Consider the following 19838-nt stretch of genomic DNA (forward strand, 5'->3'; position numbering starts at 1 on the left):
AAAAGGGAATGCGCTACGCGTTTCTGAGGGCTCGGCGGCAGAGCGGGTGCCCCCCGCAGAGGAGCCCACGCCGCCTCCGCGGTGCCCGAGCGCCCCGCGGGCGGCGTGCGCGGCAGGCACAGAGCCCCTCCACAGGGCTCCCGCCGGAGCACGGCCGGGCCCGGGGGCGCCGCGGGAGCGGAGGGGGCCGTGCCGAGCCGGGGCTGCGGCGGAGGCGGCCGCGGGGCGGGACACGGGCGGGACACGGACCCGCCGCCCTCACGTCAGCGCTCCCCCTTCCCCGGCGGGCTGCCCCGGCCGCGCGGTGCGTTGTGGGAGCGGCGCTGAGATGGCGGCGGCCGCCGCCGGGCTGAGCTGGAGGCGGGTGTCCTCCTTCACGGGGCCGGTGCCGCGCTCCCGCCACGGGCACCGTGCGGTCGCCATCCGAGAGCTGCTCATCATCTTCGGCGGCGGCAACGAGGGCATCGCCGACGAGCTGCACGTCTACAACACGGGTGCGCGGGGCGGGGCCGCGCCGCGGGGCGGGCGGAGCGGGGGGACAGCGGCAGGGCTGTCCCGTCCGCGACCGCCGGTGGCACCGGGCTCCGCACGGCGTCGGGGATCCCCCCCGGGTGTCCCGCCCTCCCCCGGCACTGCCCGCGGGGGGCTCGGCCGAGGGGGCGGCGGGCGGGCTGAGGAGCTGCCCGGAGCCGAAATGGCGGGGCGGGAAATACTCCTGGGCCGGGGGTCTTCCCTGGGCTAGTGCTGCGCCCTGGCTGGTGCTGCGGGCTTGGTGCTCCTTGCTGCGGGACAGCGACCGGGAGGATCGCCCGGTGCGTGTCGCGGCTGCTCTGCTGTCCCCGGCTGTCGCGCAGGGCTGCGGAGCCTCTCTCCCCTGGCAGGTCGCGGCTGAATGGCGGCAGGCGGGATTAGTCCCTACGAGTGTCCGGATCCCCCTCCTTCCCTCTGGTGGCGGCAGCTCACGGGAGCCGAACGCGTTGGAATGGGAATCTTGTTTGGAAAAGCCAACATGCTGGCATCGGGAGCCTTTCCAAACAGGAAGCTGCCCGAGACCGATTTTATTTGTGAAAGATCAGACGCCTAAATAGTTACTGTACGGAATGCTGGATGAGGCTGGAAAACTTGCGTGTAATTTCAGGGCTTGGGCCGAGACGGGGGAGTACAGTGGCTGATCTGTGCTTCTCAGTCAGTGCTGGCTGCTTGAGGTTTTTCCAGGCAGATTTTTCTCGGATAGCTTAAAGATCTACTCTGCTTAAATCACATTTCTGACGGGAGAAGGAAAAAAACAATTCTTAATCTTTCTCTTCTGACAAGTAATCCCAAGAAAACTCTTAACATAGTTATGCTATCAGAACAGAGGTTCTGACGGGTGCCTTTTGAGTGAGTCTTGTCATGACTTGGTTTTTTTGTTCCCAGACTTTCTGCTTAAGGTGTTTCCCCTTTGCAGCAGTGACGAAAAGCATCATGACTTAGTTGTTCCAGTTTCTGGATGAGTGCTTGGCCCAAACTGACCTTTTTTATGCTGGGGTTTAAGATGCAGGGTTATGACCTGGGATGCCATCCATGGCCCTTGCTATGCTTGTGATGATTTTCGAGGAGCTGGCACACAGTGAGAGCATCTTAATCTCCTGCAGCAACGCTCACTGGAAGCTTCTAATTTCCTTCTTCTCCTTTTTGTGCTCATAAAAATAGTGTAGGAAAAAAAGATATTGTCCCCTGTAATTCTTAAATTCCAGAACAGTTTAGGCACCACTATGCTGCTGGATCAGACAGTCTCAGTTGCTTTTTCTTGACTCTGTGCCTGTCCTCTCCCACTCTGTGGATATTAAAATGGGTCCCAGAACAGTGTAATTAGTTTTTGAATAGAGCTATTAAGTCCAGGCACAGTGCCATGCTGCTGTAGCTCCAATAATTCTGTTTCTAGGGCTAGCTCCCTCTGAGTTAGCATGGTTACCTCTTTTGTGTGGAACTGCACTTGTGTTCCTCATTAGCCTCTATTCTTGGCAAGTCTATTAAATTGCTGGATGACCCTTCATGACTGACTTAGTTACAGTGACCTCATGGGCTCATTCATATACTGAGTAATATTGGTTTGATAGAAGTGTTTGCTTTTCTTGTTATTAAAGAAAATAAGAATTAATTTAAAACTTAGTGTGAAGCAAATAGCCATAGTTATCTGCAGTTCAAAGGTATTTCTTTAGAAAGCAGAGGTGTTTAAAAATATATGTTTCAGTGTTTGAAATATTTTTCTAATCTATTTTTCTGATTTTTGTTTTTTTATTTCCTACTATAGTTACGAATCAGTGGTTCCTTCCTGCTGTAAGGGGAGATATTCCTCCAGGCTGTGCAGCACATGGATTTGTTTGTGATGGTACCAGAATATTAGTTTTTGGAGGAATGGTTGAATATGGAAGATATAGCAATGATTTATATGAATTGCAGGTAGGAAATTTATGAATATGTTTTGATTTTCAGGACTACTATATTTATCTGTTTATGAAGAAACACATTTTACCAACTGCAGAGAAAAGTTAGATGATCTTTGCTCTTCTTCAGAAGATTTTTTCCATCTTGAGAATCTGAAGTTTATTCTAAATAGCTTTGAAATAGAGACTTTCACCTAGTCTAAATACAGTATAATGTATTTAATATTTTATTAAGGTTAGCTCTTACATATCCCTTTTAATGAATGTCCTAAGAAAAGCACAGCATTCCCTTAAAAGTAATTCAGAAAATATACAAATGTTAATATTATATGAATTCTATTTGTTATGACAGACTATCAATGAAATTATTTCTAAATAATTTTTTCTTGTCTTCAAGGCAAGTCGATGGCTCTGGAAAAAAGTAAAACCTCAAGCTCCTTCAAATGGATCACCACCCTGTCCTCGGCTTGGCCACAGCTTTTCTTTGTATGGTAACAAGTGCTATTTATTTGGTGGCCTGGCAAATGAAAGTGAAGATTCAAATAATAATGTTCCCAGGTATGCTGATTTGTCTTTGAATTTAATGGCTTTAAAAACAAATTACTTGATTTGACAGCTTTGAAAAGAAACATTCTAGGCAGGCTGTCCTGCACACCAAGTGCACAAAGTTGGATTATTTGTGCAGTGAAGGGGTTACAAGGTGAAGAAGATTAGGTGTTCCTTCTACTAATCCCACAATATGGAACACTGAGTGACAGCTTTGACACTTTTGTGGGGAAACCTGAGTATGCTTTCGTATTTCTCCTGGTATTTTGGGTGATGTTTTTAAGAATGGCTTGTTTGTTAGAATTACCTCAATCAGCAGAGTCTCATGAGTCATCAGGGAATTCATGATGGATGGTTTTTCTGTATTGCTGTGAAAAACAGTTATCAATTTATCTGGAAATTTTTTACAATAACTGCTGAAGTTGCCATTATTGTCAGCAATGCTGAAGTTTTATATCCACATTCACCTGCAGTTCAGAGCACTTATAGCCACTGAACTATAAACTGGCGATTTCAAGCTCAGTAAACAAAAGGTATCTGGTGTGAATGCCAAGATTCAAAGACCATTATCTAAAAATAACTTGCTGATAGATTCAGCAACAAATGGTTAATTGTGCATTGGCCAGCCTGACGACACAAGGAAACAAACAGCTTCTTGTCACCTTGGTTGACTTAAGAGTTGCAGAAATTTCTCTCTAATACCTCTTGTCATCATGTATTTCCCACACCTTTGCAGTTTATTGTGTGTCTGTAATGTAGCAATTTTTGCAAGAAACGTTGTTTTCATGTTACTTTCATGTAATACAGTGTAGCAAATAAGAGAGCATGTTTTCTCAGAGGCAACAAGTTATAACTGTTATTTTTTTTGTTTGAAATCAATTTTAAATCCAGATTTGGTACTGCCCACAATGCATCAAATGTTTTGAGAGTTTAAAACTCTGCACCCTCCCAAGACAGAAGTCTGTAATACCTGGAAGTGGTCAGGGTTTAAAGTACACTTGTCATCATGCTTTTAAGTGAGTTTTTCATACTTTGACAATAACACTCTAGATATTTAAATGATTTCTATGAACTGGAGCTGCAACATGGGTCTGGTGTGGTCGGCTGGAGTATTCCTGTGACCAAAGGAATCTTGCCATCTCCCCGAGAATCTCACACAGCCATAGTGTACTGCAGAAAAGATGTGGGAAGCCCAAAGATGTATATTTTTGGAGGCATGTGTGGCTGTCGGCTTAATGATCTCTGGGAACTTGACATAGGTGAGTTGGTTTGCCAGCAGAAGTCAGTGCTTACTGGCTGAGGGGAAGTATTACAATATGAAATGGTTAATAGCATGCTGTGGTGCAGATATTATTGAGACTGACACCATAGTGTTAACCTTTTGTAATATTTGGAATTAAATAGATACAGTATTGTTTGCATATATTATCCTCACTGATTATAGGTACTTCATGAGACAGATATCATAGTCTTTAAAGCACTCTAAAGAATGAAAGTTGACTAACCATAATGAAACCATAATTTATGTTTTTGATAAACACTTAGTTTGTCAGTATTTCCTGTGATTTTTTCTAAAAGAAGTTCCAAGTGCTTGTTATTGCACCCTTTTTCTAAAAGTCACCATCTTAAAATGGTGAAATTTAGCTTTGCTGAATATTAGAGGTATGTTCCCTCCTAAAATCCAGGTAGTGAAATATGTAGCAACAAGATAATTTTTTTGCTGTTGTTTGAGGATTTTATTTTCTTTCTTTTAGAAACCATGACCTGGTCAAGACCAGAAACCAAAGGGACAGTACCACTTCCTCGCAGTCTCCATACGGCCAATGTAATAGGAAACAAGTATGTCTGTTGTTAAAAGCTCAACTCTAGAAAGGTACACCTAGTAGGAGAATGATGATGCTTATCCACTACTGCTCAGTATAAACAGCAGCCCTGTAGAGTAGTTTTCTGCTGCTATTTCAGTGCCACTGTTAACTCACTGTTAACACTGGCTGTCAGTGTTTCCATCGAGCAGGACAGTCTGCCCAAGCCACCAGCACCTTTCTGGGCTTCTTGGAGCACCTTGGTGCATTCTGGGGCAGCCTCAGCTGGGCCTGAGCTCTGTCAGGAGCGAGCTTCAGTGCCTCTGTGTGTGTGACACAGATGAGGTAGCTATGCAGAGAAACTGATCAAAGAGTGAAACTAGTTCCAGGCAAAACTATTCCCCAGTTTTTTTGTAGTCTGACCCTCATTACACTGCTTCTTGCCAATATGGTTTGTTTTGGCAGGTAGCATTGATAAAATGGATTTTTAAACATGGGTTCCAGTTGATTTTGTATCAATTTACAAGCTGGCATGAGGAGAAAGAGGCAAGGGAGTAAAGAAGTATGAAAGCTTTTTATCTTCTGATCCAGCAGCTTAGCTTTTTATTATTTACTTAAAATGTTAGTAGTTTGTAGCCTGCATTATATTTTTAATTTTTTTTATCTGAGTTAGATGCCAGTCATCTTATTTTAGCATGATTTACTGAGGGCTCTGCAGTAAAGAATTGTAGAAATTCTGTTGTACATGTGGGATTTTTGGAGAGCATTAGCAGTTTGATGGTTTGCTAAATGTTACAGTATTAACTGCTGTTTCTAGTAAGTTGAGGAATTTCTGGGACTTTTTCGTGTGGTTGGGTTTTTCAATCAGTCAATTTACTCAAAAATTTCAGAAGGTAGAAGTCTGCAACAGTACATCATAAAGACAGTAGATACAAATAAAATTTGCTGTGATCCAAAACTGTAACACACTGGACATTTTCTTTTTTGTCCTAGTTTGAGAGAGCACATGCAGCACATCTAGGTGTTAATTGGGGTTTCTTTTCTTTTTCCCTCTTCCCTCTTTTCCTGTATTTCAGAATGTATGTTTTTGGTGGATGGGTTCCACAGTCAGCAGGAGGTGAAATTTCTGCTCCTGATGGTGAATGGAAATGCACCGGTTCCTTTTCTTACCTTAATTTGGGTTAGTGTTTCTGCCTTTCTGGGAGTGGGTATTTTGAATTAGTATTTTCTTAACAGAGTAACTATTTTGAAGACCTTGAGTAAAGTTTAGGATACATAGTTGTAATCCTGGCTGACTAAAGAAGTTGCCAGTATTTTGCATGTTACTTGAAAAGTAATTTTTAAATTATTATTTTTCTTGGAAGATTCAGCAGGTTTGCTTCTTCAAATCTTTGTTAATACAACTTTAATGTTAAGTAATGTAAATACTCCTTCTTCATTTGTTGAAGAACACAGGAAACAGATTCTGAAATGAGGTTTTTCTAAGCATGATAGTACTATCCCTGAATTCTCAACTTCTGATCTATTTTCCTGAGAGAGATAACCAGAGGTCAGAAAATTCAGCCTGTATGAATTGATTTTATCTTGCACGCTAATTGGAAAGTGACCTTTTCTTCATAATATTTCCATTTTAAATGCAGTTGTCTATAAAAAGAGAGGTGATTTTTTTTTCTTTTTTTTTTTCTGAGCAGTTAAGTGTGTTAACATCTTTATTTATTGTTTTGGAAAACATCTAGAAACTAAATGCTTTGAGTTTTATTTACTAGATACCACAGAATGGATAGGTCTGATCTCAGATTGCCAGGAGGACAAAAGTAACTTGTTACCAGGGCCAAGAGCAGGACACTGTGCTGTAGCTGTTGGCACTCGTCTGTATATCTGGAGTGGTAGAGATGGTTACAGAAAAGCTTGGAACAATCAAGTTTGCTGCAAAGATCTTTGGTACCTTGATACTGGTGAGTCAGAAATAAATAAGAGACTTGTACTATGTTCTGTGTTTTATTGACATATGGAAAGCTTGCATGATTGATGATCAGAACATTAAAGCTGTAGCAAACTCGAAGAGTTATTTACATTTTAAAAATTGTTTTTAGATCATGCTTCACTGCTGGTTGTTTAAAGGCTATTACTTAAAATGAAAAAAATTAGGAAGGCTTGTTTAAAGCCTCTGAAAAAACTTTGTGCTAAATTCTGCACTGCATGCCATAGTCAGTTGATACAAGATGCTAAAGGCTGTTTTGCCTAAACTCAGGGTTCCTGTCCTCTCTTTTTAGTGCTGCTACTGCTTTTTTCTGCTACTATGTACTTTTTTCACCAAATCCCTTCTACTGTTGGGATCATTGCTGCTGCTTCTGCTTCCTCATCTCTTGGACTGTAAAAAGATACTCTTCAATCTAAGAAAGGACCAAGTTGTTCCTGGGGATGAAGGGAATTCTGGAGACTAATCACTCATTAGTAGCTGCATTGATAGCGGGACACTGAGATGGTGTTGGGAGAGAAGGAATTAGAATAGAACTTTTTTTTCCCTGTTTCAGTCTTCCCTCAGAAAATGAAAAAGAGTAGCAGGGGAGGGGTGTGCTTAAGATTGCAGCCTGGTCAGGCAGAGAGGCATGTGAGAGGAGCAAGCCATTGGCATTAGTCATGTCCAGGCTTCAGCCTGTGCAGAAGAAGTTACAGCAAAAGCTCATTTCAGCTACACAGAGCAAGCAAAAAGGAAGAGGAATAATTGTGAATTGGAGGAATATGTAAAGCTTTAGGAGCCAAAGAGCTACCCGTGGCATTTCAAGAAAGCACAAGGATCTCCTGTCTCCGTAATCCCTACAGTGATGTAGCTACAACCCAAAGGCCTACTGGCAACAGCAGAACCATTAAAAACAAAGCATCAAAATTGGAGCATTTTTGAACACTTTGAAAAGACACTCTGTAATTCTCTGACTTGACTTGACTTGCCCCCTTTGGTGGTGGTGTCTTGTTGAATCTGGTATATTGTACCTCAGTGAAAAAGGAGTGACTGATTTTACTTGCAATATGCAGCTATTTAATCAACTGGTAAGGGAGGGCAATTTCTAACGTGCCATCTGTGTTTTATTGGATTCCTGTAGAGAGACCACTAGCACCATCACAGGTACAGCTGATCAGAGCTACAACCAACTCTTTTCAGTTGAAGTGGGATGAAGTACCTACAGTTGAAGGATATCTTCTTCAATTACATGCTGACTCACCAGTGCCACCAGTGGCTGGAATTCCTGGTACTGGCGTTCCTGAGACAGCAGTGCTGAGTTCACAAGGTAGCAGTCAGATCACATTACACTAACGTTTGTGCACAGGCAGACTGGAGGGTTGCATAAGTAATAAATATGAGTTTGTTTTTTAAAGAACCATTCTGTGAGAGACAGAGAGACCCTGTTTCTTTGGTTATTCTCCAAATGCCTGCATCATAATGATGGAAAACTCCCCTTTCACTTGTTTCTATTGGTTTTGGGCAGCTATCTGAATTATGAAGATATTTGTAGAATGCTGGGCACAAATTGAGAAAGGAAACAGTGAGGAAGGGATTTTATTTGACTGTTTGGCCATGCAGTTTCATTTCAGACTTACAATGAAGTTTTCCTTCAGGCAACTTTGGCCTCCCTCTTTCTTACTGAAATAGGTTAAAACCATCATAATATTAAGTTTTACATAACTGATGGGAATTTGCTTTTGTTTACTTGCAAGGTGGCTGTTCTCTCCATCAGAGTCCACAATCATTGCCTAGTGTCCCTTATCCAGAAATGAAGGTGGATCATCCCAGCCAAGCAAATAATCTCATTCCTAATAACGTAAGTGTAAGCTGAAAAATGCTTCAGTGTCAAAACAGTATGGCAAGGTAGTGAACTGCCAGAACATTTTTCAGTCTTAAAACTCCCTGCATACTTTTAAGGTCTTAGGAAAAAAAACTCAAATAAAACAAAAGACAGACACCTGCTGAAGTAGTTGTCTGTTTTCTTACATACTTTTTCATTTTATGATGGAGACACAATCTTTCAAGTCCTCTTCTTGTTGATGCAGAAGAGAATTGCAACTGTATTGTCTTCCACAAGGCCAACTGGGAGCCTGACACCAATAGGAATACTATTCATCCTCAGAATGTTGGTGACATTAATGTGGGACGCAAAAAGAATAAGACATATTCCTTCTTTATTAGTCTAATTTAGTTTTATGCTAGTCTGCTTATTTGTAAGTTCCTACAGTAGGTTAAATCCAGTTATTATCTGTGGTGTGCAGTTGTACATGTTCCTCTGTTTCACCAATTTAACCAAAATAGTGAGGACAAACTCTGGCTAGAGGTTCCCCTTTTTAGAACTTTGGACCATTCCTTAGTTGTGTAAAGTCTGAGATCTGTATGGGATCCATCATGTGTTCCTGGAGGAAACATATGTAGAAATACCATAAATTTCACTAAGAGTAGAAATATCTCAAGTACATGTCAGGAAAGCAAAGGTTGAAAGCCTCTGTAATTGTGATTTTCCCCATCACCCAAAGTCCCCCCAGTAGACTAAATATACACAGCAATGAAATGCCATGCAATGATAAAATTTAGTATGACTCTTCCAAGTCAACTCAGTGTTTGAGTCTTTGCTTTATAATGACTAAGGTAAGGATTGAGAGATTGATTTCTTGGTCTAATTTAAAGTACCGGGGACTCGTTGGAGGAGTTTATATTGTTGTTTATGAGCAAGCATTTTCATGCCATGTTTGCAATTGAAATTTCTGAACTTTGCAGTTTAACATTAACAAATGTGTTGTTTTGGTTAGGTCCAAGTTGCCCTTTCATCCAGCTCAAAAGTAGAAGGAAAAGAAAAGGTTGCAGCACCTGAAAACAAGGTTACACAGGAGACTGTGAAAAACCACACAGATGCTACAGGATTCAAAGAATCAAATGCCCCTTCCGTTTTGCCTGTTTGTACTTCAAGTAAGATGACTATAGAAAAAAAATAGAGGAAAAAAAAAAAAAGTGACAGTTAAAATTCATCTCAAAAACACAAAATAAGATTGTTTCTGTCTTGTAGTTTAAAATTATTTAAGAGTCCTTTGTAGTTTAAGAAACCCAACTTGTATTAGTTATTACTCAATGTATTTTTAGAAGATACAGAGAAAATTGAAATCTTAACTTGTTTGAAGTGTTGCAAGGTACATTAAATTTTCAATATATTCATTATTATGATGGAAAATCTGTCTATTTAAACATAAATAGCCATTTTTAGCATCTAGTAAAAAGGGACAGATGACATTTTACAACATTATGGTGATAGTAACTCCAAACTGACACTGTGTCTGTCTGTTAGCAGTGAAAAGCTATTGGCTGATGTAAAATTTCAGGCAATGTAGAGATAAGCATGTATCTCTCTGACTGCGGAGGAGGTAAAAGATGACAAGGCTCTGATTTACGCATTTCATTGAAGTGCCTTAAGTTGTGTCGTGAATCCAGGCTTAATCACCTGATCTGTTTATACTGATCTCAATGTATTTTATAGGTAGTTGGATTTTTATTTTCTTTACAGTGTAATTTAATTAAATGTGGAAATTTTGGTTCTTATTGCTAAGTGAGAAACATACTTCTACAGAGGTTAATCTTAAATTGATTGTTACAAATCTGTGATACTGATTTGTGTGGATACTTTATTTTAGTAGGGTTTTTTCCCAAATTATTTTTTTTGTGAACAAATACATAAAAAACAGCAAGCTTAAAATAACTGTTTAAATACACCTATTTATGACTGTGGAGACAGACTTCTGTTCAGTTATAAACCTGAAGTAAGCATTAGCAATCAATATTACCAGATCTGTTCTAACCTAATTCTGAGCTAAACTCAGGCTTTATATGAAACTAAATCCATTAGACCAAGTTGAGATTTGGTGTGTTACCAATATTGAATTCTTGCTAATATTTTCATCTTTTTTAAGGTGCTCAGACATCAGCAAATGTAGGTGAATTACATGACTTGGACAAACAAAGTGTAAATCCTGATGCTTCTGTATCCAGTACTGTCTCCAGCGCACAAACTATGGTAACCCAGCAGGCTGTTAAAACTGAATCATCAAGTACAAATGGGGCAGTTGTTAAAGATGAAACTTCACTAACAACATTCAATTCAAAATCTGAAGGTTTGAAATGTGTTTCACATACTGTATTTTGAGCCATATATTTCTAAGGCCATCAGAGTTCCTCTAGTGTGATGGGATTCCCTGCTTGAGTAGTACCTGGGATGTAGATAGGGCTTTGGGCATTGAAGACCTTGTGCAGCCTAGATGATCTCTGCTAGGATTTATGCATCTTCTAAAATCAGGTTATTCCTTCTATGCATTTGTAAATCACCATGTTTCCTGTAAGTGAAAAATCTTCATTTATGCAGAGGTGCATTTTCTAAATATCAGTGGTAGCCTGTTTTGGTGCTCATTGCACATTTGCTTTCATTCAGTGCTTGTCTATTTAGTCAGCAAAAGACTAAAATAGTAACCTTGGATAATTTTGATTTTAAGCAACTGACCTCTGTAATAAATATGGCCAGTTAATGTGGCCAGCTCACTGCTGGTCTAATGTGCTGGCCTCTTCACGGTCTGCTGGAAATACCCAAAATAAGCAGCAATGCAGAACATAAACTGGTAGTTTTTCAAGATTTGTTTTTGATAAATATCAACAGGCTGTGCTTGTTATTGTTTTGAGTGTTAACTAAAGAACTGTATTCTCATGTTGGTGTTGTGTGTATAGTGTGATTTTTACCAATCAATATTGTGTTTTAAAAGCAAAACCCAGGAACACAAGCACAGAATACTAATACTTCCATGTGTTACTCATGTGCTTAATCTTTTTTCTTTTAAGATTCCATTTTAAATTTAATGAATGCTCTGTTCCCATTTACTAAGGTTGTTTACAGTTTAACTGCTTATGTTCAGAATTCAGACTGTATTGATGTCAGAAACAATGCAATTAAATTAAGAATTCACACTTAGCATATTCAATGTCTAAGTGTGTGTATGTGCCTCAATCTGGTATTTAGGTTATTTGTTCACAAATATTTTATATCGATTTCATAATGCTGTCACATCTTAGGATTTTCTGAGTCCTGCCTTCTGTTTGTATTATCTGTAGCAGCCTCCAATGCCAGACTCTCAGAATTGTTCTGTGAATTTGATAGAAGCCAAAATTAGTTTGTGTTATAAATAGAACTGCATGCAAAAGAAGTCTGAGATGTTCTTGTGCAACAAATACTTGTAAATGGCTATTGAGGTCATCTTCATACTCTGTGGGTTTTGTATTAAATTTTTTCTATTGCTTACATTTTTAAAATTTAATGTTTTGTTTTTAGCTGCTGAAACTGCTTGTGTCATGCCTTCAGCAAGGGTCAATACTGGACAGACAAATGATTCACACTCTTCTGTAAGTCCAAAAAAGTGTTATCAAATTCCTTTATCTATTGTTCTGTTGATTAGTTGTAAGGGCTTTTCTGTTTTCCTTTAATTGTATTTTTGAAAGAAAAGCAGTGTTTATTTTGAGCTTGGAGTGAATAATACAGGGGTAAACATTTCTGTTGTAAAACTAATTGCATTGTGTGGGTTAGATGTGAGTCTAAATAGCAGTTGTGTAGTTGGGAGGAGATCCAAGTACATGTTTCAGCTGTTGAATCGTTTTTATCAACTGGCACAGTGGAATGGTCTCTGCTGCATGATGTGCAAATGTAAAAAGTTTTTCTGTATGCACAACTGAATTTAAAATGAACTATGTATTAGATCAGACTAGTGTTAGCTGCTGATTCTATAGATTTGAAACGTAACTTAACTGACATCTTGATGTTTTTCCCTAGAGGAGATGGGGACTGACTATGCAAGCTGTAAATACTGCCTGAAAAAGTAAATGCTTCCTATTTCACCTGCTTACAACTTAATACACAAACCCAAGGTGCCACTGTTGCCACCAAAAGCGAGGAACTAAGGATGGGGAGAAGCAGCTGCTACCAAAGGGTTGGGTGCTTTTGCCAAGAGCAGCTGCAGCTCCTGCCCCATTTCCATGCTAGCAGGATCATGGCCTGTCTGTGCTGGGCACCTGACTGTGCAAGTGCCCTCCCTGGTGCCTGGAGATCAGCAAGAAAGCCAATGTGTGTTTCTGGGTCAGTCAGGAGCAGTTTGCACGCCCTCCATCCCCGTGGCCCCACGCCATAGCAGAGGGCCGAGTTCCGCAGTGCCTGACAAAGAGCACGTGTGGGGCTGAGGTACTGCTGAGCCCCAGGGGGAGCTGCTGATGTTGGACCACCTTGGGAAACTTCTTGGCCTCTGAGAGAAATTAACTCACAACTACATGCTGCTACAGACACCTAGTTCTACAGCTTTAAGCTTCTTCCTCCCCTCCCCGTTCAGAATATTAGATGTGACATCCCAGCTGTTGCTTTTAATGACAGACTGTGGCTGAGTAAATGCATAAGAACCAGTTGGTTTTGCACAGTATTTTAATAATACATGCATATTCTTTTGAAGCATAAGAAAGAAACACTGGTGTAAAAGGGGGTTGTCTCTTACATATACTAGAGCCTTGACATTTTTTTCCATGGCATTGAAGTGTGGGTAATCTACATGTCGTGTCTTCAAACACTAGAGAGCTCCCCAGAGGCCGCCGGTGAAAACCAGGGACCGCCGGTGGTATGATGTGGGAATTTTTAAGAACAACAGTGCTGTGGTGAGCCAGTTCTACTTGCTGCCAGAGGAAACACTGAACTTCAATAGCAAGGTAGCTGCTGCTTCTCTGATGTAACTTGCACGTACCTATTTCAGAGTCTGTTGCTTATATAGTTCACAACAAAATGTGGGATTTTCTGATACTGCAGCAGAATCTGGTGCTTGTAGGAGTTCTGTATTTTATGACCAGTAGTTCCTCATGTATTTTTCTCACCTCTTCTTACTATTTCTTAAACTAGTTGAATTTTCTTTTTTTATGTATGATAATACAAAATATCTTATTTTGCTATTGCTAATTATTTTCTTTTTTTTTTGTCTTAGGAAACAATTTTAAACTAATAATTCTTCAAGGCAGTAAAATTCTTAAAAACTGAAATCCCCACAATTTCTTAATATTTTTTTTCAGTCCAGCATTGAAATGTTTTAGTGACTTCTCTGTTCCCAGAATCTTTGCATAAAAGTTGTTAAAGATACTAGTAAGACATAGGCTAAGCTGCTTAAAAAGACTAGATCTGGAGCTGTAGTGGCTTTTGTATTAGATCTTTCAAACTTAATATTTGGTACAATGTAAATGGGTACATGAAAATTATGAGTGTGAAACCTTTGAAAGTGTAACAGTTTTGATGGTAAAAGTGTAAATTAGTGATATCCTTGTTAACTAGAAACAAAAATTGTGTCTCAAGAAGACAGAAACAAAGTAACAGAAGCCTTTCTTTGAAAGCACTTCACTATAAATAGTCTATGTCTTAGTTTTAAAGAGCACAGTACATGGTACAGTGTTTACATTGACTGTGGTTCTTTCACATTATTCAGTAGGAAAATAGTTCCACTGTAAGAGGATGAGTGATGCAATCAATGCATATTTTAATCTGGAAGTATGGTAGCACATAGTGTTTCAGAAAGCTGTTTGTTACTAACTTATTGTGCTTTTCCTTAAAAACATTTTGATTACCAAACTGCCACTCCTAATGCTAGGAATAACTGCTTTTGAAATAAAAATATTTTTTGGGACAGAAGATTATGTTAAATAAACTATAACTTATGTAGTTGTAAATGCTACTTTGTTTGAACTTTCCCAAGTAAAAATAACCACAAGGTGCAGTTTAATTTAAATGACTGAGAAAATGGGATATCTTTTGGTCTAGAGATGTAGTCTCACATTGCATCTTAGATCAGCTGTTTTGAGGTGAGATACTGTGTCAGTCAGAACCTTTTCATAAATTCTGATGTAAGTACAACAGTTTTAAATAGATTTCACTTTCAATTAAACTTAATTAATCTCAGCCTAACTAGGCTAATTGTGTTCACAGTATTTTTAGACTAATTGTGTTTATAATATTTTAAAAATTACCACAAATGTTGCTTTATTTTCAGACCCAAGGTGCAGATGTACCAGACTACAGATTACTTAAGAAACAGGATCTGTTGCCAGGCACAGTGTACAGGTTCAGAGTTGCTGCAATTAATGGCTGTGGTGTTGGGCCTTTCAGTAAAATCAGTGAATTCAAGACCTGCATTCCAGGTTTTCCTGGAGCTCCTTCAACAGTCAAAATCACCAAGGTGAGAAATATAGGTAATTCTGGCTACTGGTGTAATCTCAGAACTCTTGGTTCTAATTGGCTTTATTTTTAAGTGAAAATTGTCATATAAAATGGTATCCAATGCTTACTTGGTTAACTCTGCTCAATATAATATTGTTTAAGAAATTTGCTAAAAAGAATTATTTTAAGAGTTAATGATAGTTTCCCCATAATTTTCTAGTCTTGCATCATTACATCTCTAGGGGTTTACCACACTTCTTAAGAAAAAGTCAAAAAACATCCTTATCTCCAGAGTGGTGATGATAGGTTAGAATTTTCAGATAATCTTTATAATTTGGGGTTTTTTAATATTGTTTATATATTTCTGGTTAGCTACATACTGTAATATTTTTCTCTCTTTCTTCAGAGTGTAGACTGTATTCATCTTTCTTGGGAGCCTCCTGCTTCACCCTCTGGAAATATTTTAGAATATTCTGCCTACTTAGCCATCCGTTCCACACAATTACAGGAAAATCCAAGTCAACTTGTATTTATGAGGATATACTGTGGTCTTAAAACCTCCTGCATAGTGACTGCTGCCCAGCTTTCCAATGCCCACGTGGATTACACCTCCAGGCCTGCCATAGTGTTCAGGATTTCAGCCAAGAATGAGAGAGGCTATGGCCCAGCCACGCAGGTTCGGTGGCTCCAAGGTAAAGTCACTGTCACACACAGCATTTGAGCAGAGCAGGAGCTGTGCATTTCTCCCAGAACCAGCACAGCACTGCATGAGAACTTCTTGAAATGTTGGTTTGTTCCTTATGGGAGTTTTATGCAATTCTAGTTTTGTTGCTTCTGACTTCTCTAGAATTCACTTCAGCTCAGAAGTTTTTCAGTCTAATAAGAAGTCATCCAGTTATGTGCATCATGTAGATGACACAGTGTAATCAGGGTTTTTTTCAGTCTTTTCACCCTCCTAAATGGAAAAAAATTCCATCAGGTGATATAAGGTGCATTTTTGTGATGCATATACACTTTAAAATCTGTGTTACAGCCAGAAGAGGTTTTGTCATCTTGTCCTTGGGCTTGAATTTGTACAGGTTCATGATGATTTGGGGATGGGAATGGATCCACTGAAAATAAAATTAGTGTTAGCCTGGTCAGTTCTGGCTTGCCTTATAAGTAAGCCAATCTGGGGTTTCAAGTTTTGCCAGCTTCTCCTGCTGCTCCTTCCCGTTTCTGGCTTAGCTTTGTTGGGAGCTGGCTTTGCTCAGCAAGAGGTGCTGTGGGCACAGAGGAAGGTGGGAAGGACAGAGTGCCCACCCCTTTGGGCAGCAGGGAACTGTGGTGTGGGGGTAGCTGACCTCAGCTGCTGGGCTGGGACCCACCTGTTGAATGCTCCACTGCTTGGTTTCTAATACGTGCTTTTCTAAGATGGGGAGTAACAACGAAGTTGTCTTCTGTGATGTTCAGTATTTCAATGCCATTTTAACCCTTTAATTGGCATGGATTTTGACCATGATCTATAACCTAGAACTCTGAAACAGTGTTTGTTTGAAAATGTTTGAGTGTGTACACTCAAATGTGAAATTATGAAACATTTAACAATGTCTCCTTTGTTTTGCAGATATGAAAACATCAAGCTCAAAGTAGAAATGACTTTAATCTCAAGTTTCGAATGTAGTGTTTAATGTAACTCTTGTACTATTTGTAAATGCTACAAATATTTTATTTTTGCATTGTTTTTATCTTAAAAATATATAACCTTTTTTACGTTTGACACATCAACATTGTAGAGCCTTGCTCAGGTATGAGTATCATATAGAAAATATATCAGAGATGGTGGGGTAGAGAATCACACTCTATCCAGCAGCTCTTTTTGGTGGTGATAAGTTAAAATGTAAAGAACACAAAGTTTTGAATCAAAAATTAATAAAAGAATTGGCACAAGTAGTAGTATTTGAGGTAGAGTCCCCGGGATTGCTACAGATCTTGCATAAATAATTCATAAGATTTGGGATATGAGCAAACTCTGTTTGGTTTCAGTTCCCTATACCACATTCTTCATTGTGGTGCCTGAGTACAAGGCAAAAATTTCCAGTTATTATATAGTAACTTAAAATGTATAAATATTTTAATATATACTTTTTTTGTAAAGAAATGATTTTTTCTACTATTTGTAACAAATATCTTAATCTTGAAAGATATCCCCTGAAAATTTAAAAGGAAAAAGATAAACTTATCCATTGCTCTTATTACAAAAAACGTAAATTCATTGTAAATGCACTACTATTACTTAAAATTATCCTTTTGTAGTTGTACAAATCTTAAACTTGTAAATACCAATGTTTACAAGAGACCTTTCTGGTCTTGTATTAAAACTTCCATGAGATTCATTCTATTTTTTTTTTTTAATCCATATGCTTTGCTTTTAGCATATGCTTGCTTTTTGCACTAATAATAACTTACCTCATTCCTGTGTTAGTAATCACTTGTGTTGCTTCCATAATGTTTCTGTAAAACTTCAATCTGAAAATTTTAACCAAAGTTTAGAATACATGGTAAGCAATTTTGCACATATTATATGGCAACTTTCAACATATTTATTCTAGTTAATCTTCTTAAGTGCTTGTTTGCTTTACCAATATATTCTACCAATCAAGTTCAGTATCTCCCTTTTACTATGCATCATTTTACATTAACTAGCTAGCTGATAAAATCAACAAGCATTACTTCTAGGAATAGGTGGATCCATTCCTATGTGAAAAGAAAAAAATTGTTCACAGTAGTGAAGTAAAGGTAAACATTTTAAATGCTATTTATGTACCAATATATAAAACTGTGTTTGCCAAAGTGTAGAGGAAAATGGCTGAGTTGGACAAGGTCACTAGGTAAATAGATTGAGGCACCTAAATAAGATTTATTTTAAAATAAAATCTAAATTATTTACCGTGCAATGAAGTTTATACTTTGCACTTTAATTTTGCCCCAAATGCCAAAAGATTATACATCAAGGTAGAATTTCTTGCCTCTTCCAGTAAAATTTGTCTTAAGAGCGTTTGTAAATATATAAACTAAAATCAATGATGTGCCTGGTTTGGTGGGAGAAGTATCGCTAAAATAGTAGAGATTTAGCAGCTCAAGTCTCCCAGAGCAGATTTAACAGCCAAGTCTTGGCTACCCTGAGAGTCAGGGTTGTAACAAAGTGCTGGTACAGCCTTAATTATTGCAATGCATCACATGCTCCAATAGCATCTAGAAAGTGCTGGGGACCATAAATGGCTATAATAGTGTTAATTGTGGCACAGGAGTGACATGTGGTTTGACTCCAGAGAAGAATCATGTTTTATGACAATGACAGATATCCCAGTTTCACTTTAAACAGTGTTTATAGTATGAATGTATAGGACTTTTCCTGAAGTTAACTGGCTTTAAGATATTTGTGTTTTAATGGTCCATTTTGTCAGGTAGGATCTCACTACCAATACTGTCTGATAACTAAAGTACCATACACATGAACTGTCAACTAGAAGAATAGAACTTGGTTTTTCTTATTAGTACTGTGAAAGAAGCCTTTAGAGAAAACACTTGTGGCTTTGATTTTGTTGGTTGATAGCTGTGATTGTAGAGTTGTTATTTAAGAATAAAACCTGTCGGGTGTGTCTGGGTGGAGTTTTTTTTGCACTTGGTTTCACATGCTTTGCACAATTTCTTTTTTCAGTGAGTGTGTCACGACTACCAAAGGGTAAAACTGTGGCGTTTTCAATGAAAGTATAATTTCCTTGTGAGTGTGCTTTCTTCAGCTGACTTGACATAAGATGTCACTTTCTCTTTTTTGTCCAAGTTGGGTAATGTTGAATAGTGATCATATGCAACTCTTCAGTTGCTCACAGTTTTACTTTAAACTGAAATTGTGGTACACACTGTAAAATACACTTTGTGGTCTGTTTTTAGAACTGTATTTATAATGTCTAAATCCCACCTGTTTGCCTATCAACTAGATATCAGACAAATATTGATTGTTCGATTTTAAAGTTTAGAAGACTGTTGACACCAGCTCTTTGAAACTCCATGTTATCCATTTATTTCAGATACTGCTAAAGGACATGTAACAGAAGCTGAAATCTAGCAGATTACCATATCCATATTGTAGAAATGTCTAGTTTTACTGAACTCCTTAGGGAGGTTGTGACTATGTAAGCATAGGACAGTCGTGCCAGTTATGGCAGCCACTGCTACAGCTTCATCTTCAGAATGTTCTTGTGAAAGTGGAAATGAAGTGAACAATAACCTAAACTTTGTGTTTTCAAAGTAATTATAGCAATATCTTTTGAATGTAGTTTGGAGTAGAGCACATGATCATGCCATAAACTCTGAATATATAGTAAGTATTACTGTTGTTATCTGATTATTTCAGGATAGCCAATTTGACGTGAACTTAATCTTACAGCCTGTTACTTAATGACCTCTACAAGGAAACTGACATTTTGTACAATACAAGTTGATTAGTCTTATTTTGAAGTATTGTTTGTTCTTTGTAATAAAGTGGTTGTCCTATCAAACACATTGTAAATACTGAAGTGTGTCTGTTTTTTCAGAGGTGTACGTGTACAAACTCGGAATTTCTGATGCAGAGAGTGAGTAAATTTCTCAAATTGGGGAAGAGGGTTTAATCTTAAGCACTGTCATAATACTATTGCTCTTCCATAAATATTGTCTCCTAAGTTAATTCTTAGTTACCTCATGAGCTTTTTCCCTAGTTGAGGTTCTCCAATATCCCTGCCCCACCTTCTGCAGTTGCTGTGCACTCACCAAGCCCCCTTCCATGCCTTTGTACC

The 19838-nt window shown here is 38.9% G+C and overlaps 1 protein-coding gene across 3 annotated transcripts; it reads left to right on the plus strand.

Annotated features, from left to right (window-relative positions):
* The first annotated feature begins 12 nt into the window (after nucleotides 1–12).
* Nucleotides 13–19573, plus strand: HCFC2 (host cell factor C2). Of its 3 annotated transcripts, XM_068191010.1 has the most exons (16): nucleotides 13–494; nucleotides 2294–2442; nucleotides 2824–2984; nucleotides 4023–4231; nucleotides 4727–4811; nucleotides 5851–5954; nucleotides 6541–6729; nucleotides 7876–8061; nucleotides 8489–8592; nucleotides 9569–9725; nucleotides 10718–10918; nucleotides 12121–12191; nucleotides 13401–13532; nucleotides 14855–15040; nucleotides 15428–15713; nucleotides 16628–19573. In XM_068191010.1, the coding sequence occupies exons 1-16, from the start codon at nucleotides 329–331 to the stop codon at nucleotides 16651–16653; spliced, it is 2412 nt and encodes an 803-aa protein (XP_068047111.1). In that variant the 5' UTR covers nucleotides 13–328; the 3' UTR covers nucleotides 16654–19573. The 3 variants fall into 3 exon arrangements, with proteins under 3 accessions (XP_068047111.1, XP_068047110.1, XP_068047112.1); XM_068191009.1 differs by having other exon boundaries at nucleotides 15428–19573; XM_068191011.1 differs by lacking the exon at nucleotides 13–494 and adding an exon at nucleotides 2070–2189 and having other exon boundaries at nucleotides 15428–19573.
* The last annotated feature ends 265 nt before the right edge of the window (nucleotides 19574–19838 follow it).

This window comes from Anomalospiza imberbis, chromosome 5 (genome assembly GCF_031753505.1).
Source record: "Anomalospiza imberbis isolate Cuckoo-Finch-1a 21T00152 chromosome 5, ASM3175350v1, whole genome shotgun sequence".
In the NCBI taxonomy this organism is placed as follows: domain Eukaryota; kingdom Metazoa; phylum Chordata; class Aves; order Passeriformes; family Viduidae; genus Anomalospiza; species Anomalospiza imberbis.

What these genes read in the sequence shown, in the direction of transcription:
- HCFC2 (XM_068191009.1), top strand. Translation starts at nt 329, where the DNA reads ATGGCGGCGGCCGCCGCCGGGCTGAGCTGGAGGCGGGTGTCCTCCTTC. An exon ending in ATGATTTATATGAATTGCAG is followed by an intron (nt 2,443 to 2,823) that starts GTAGGAAATTTA and finishes CTTGTCTTCAAG; the next exon opens with GCAAGTCGATGGCTCTGGAA. An exon ending in TCTCTGGGAACTTGACATAG is followed by an intron (nt 4,232 to 4,726) that starts GTGAGTTGGTTT and finishes TCTTTCTTTTAG; the next exon opens with AAACCATGACCTGGTCAAGA.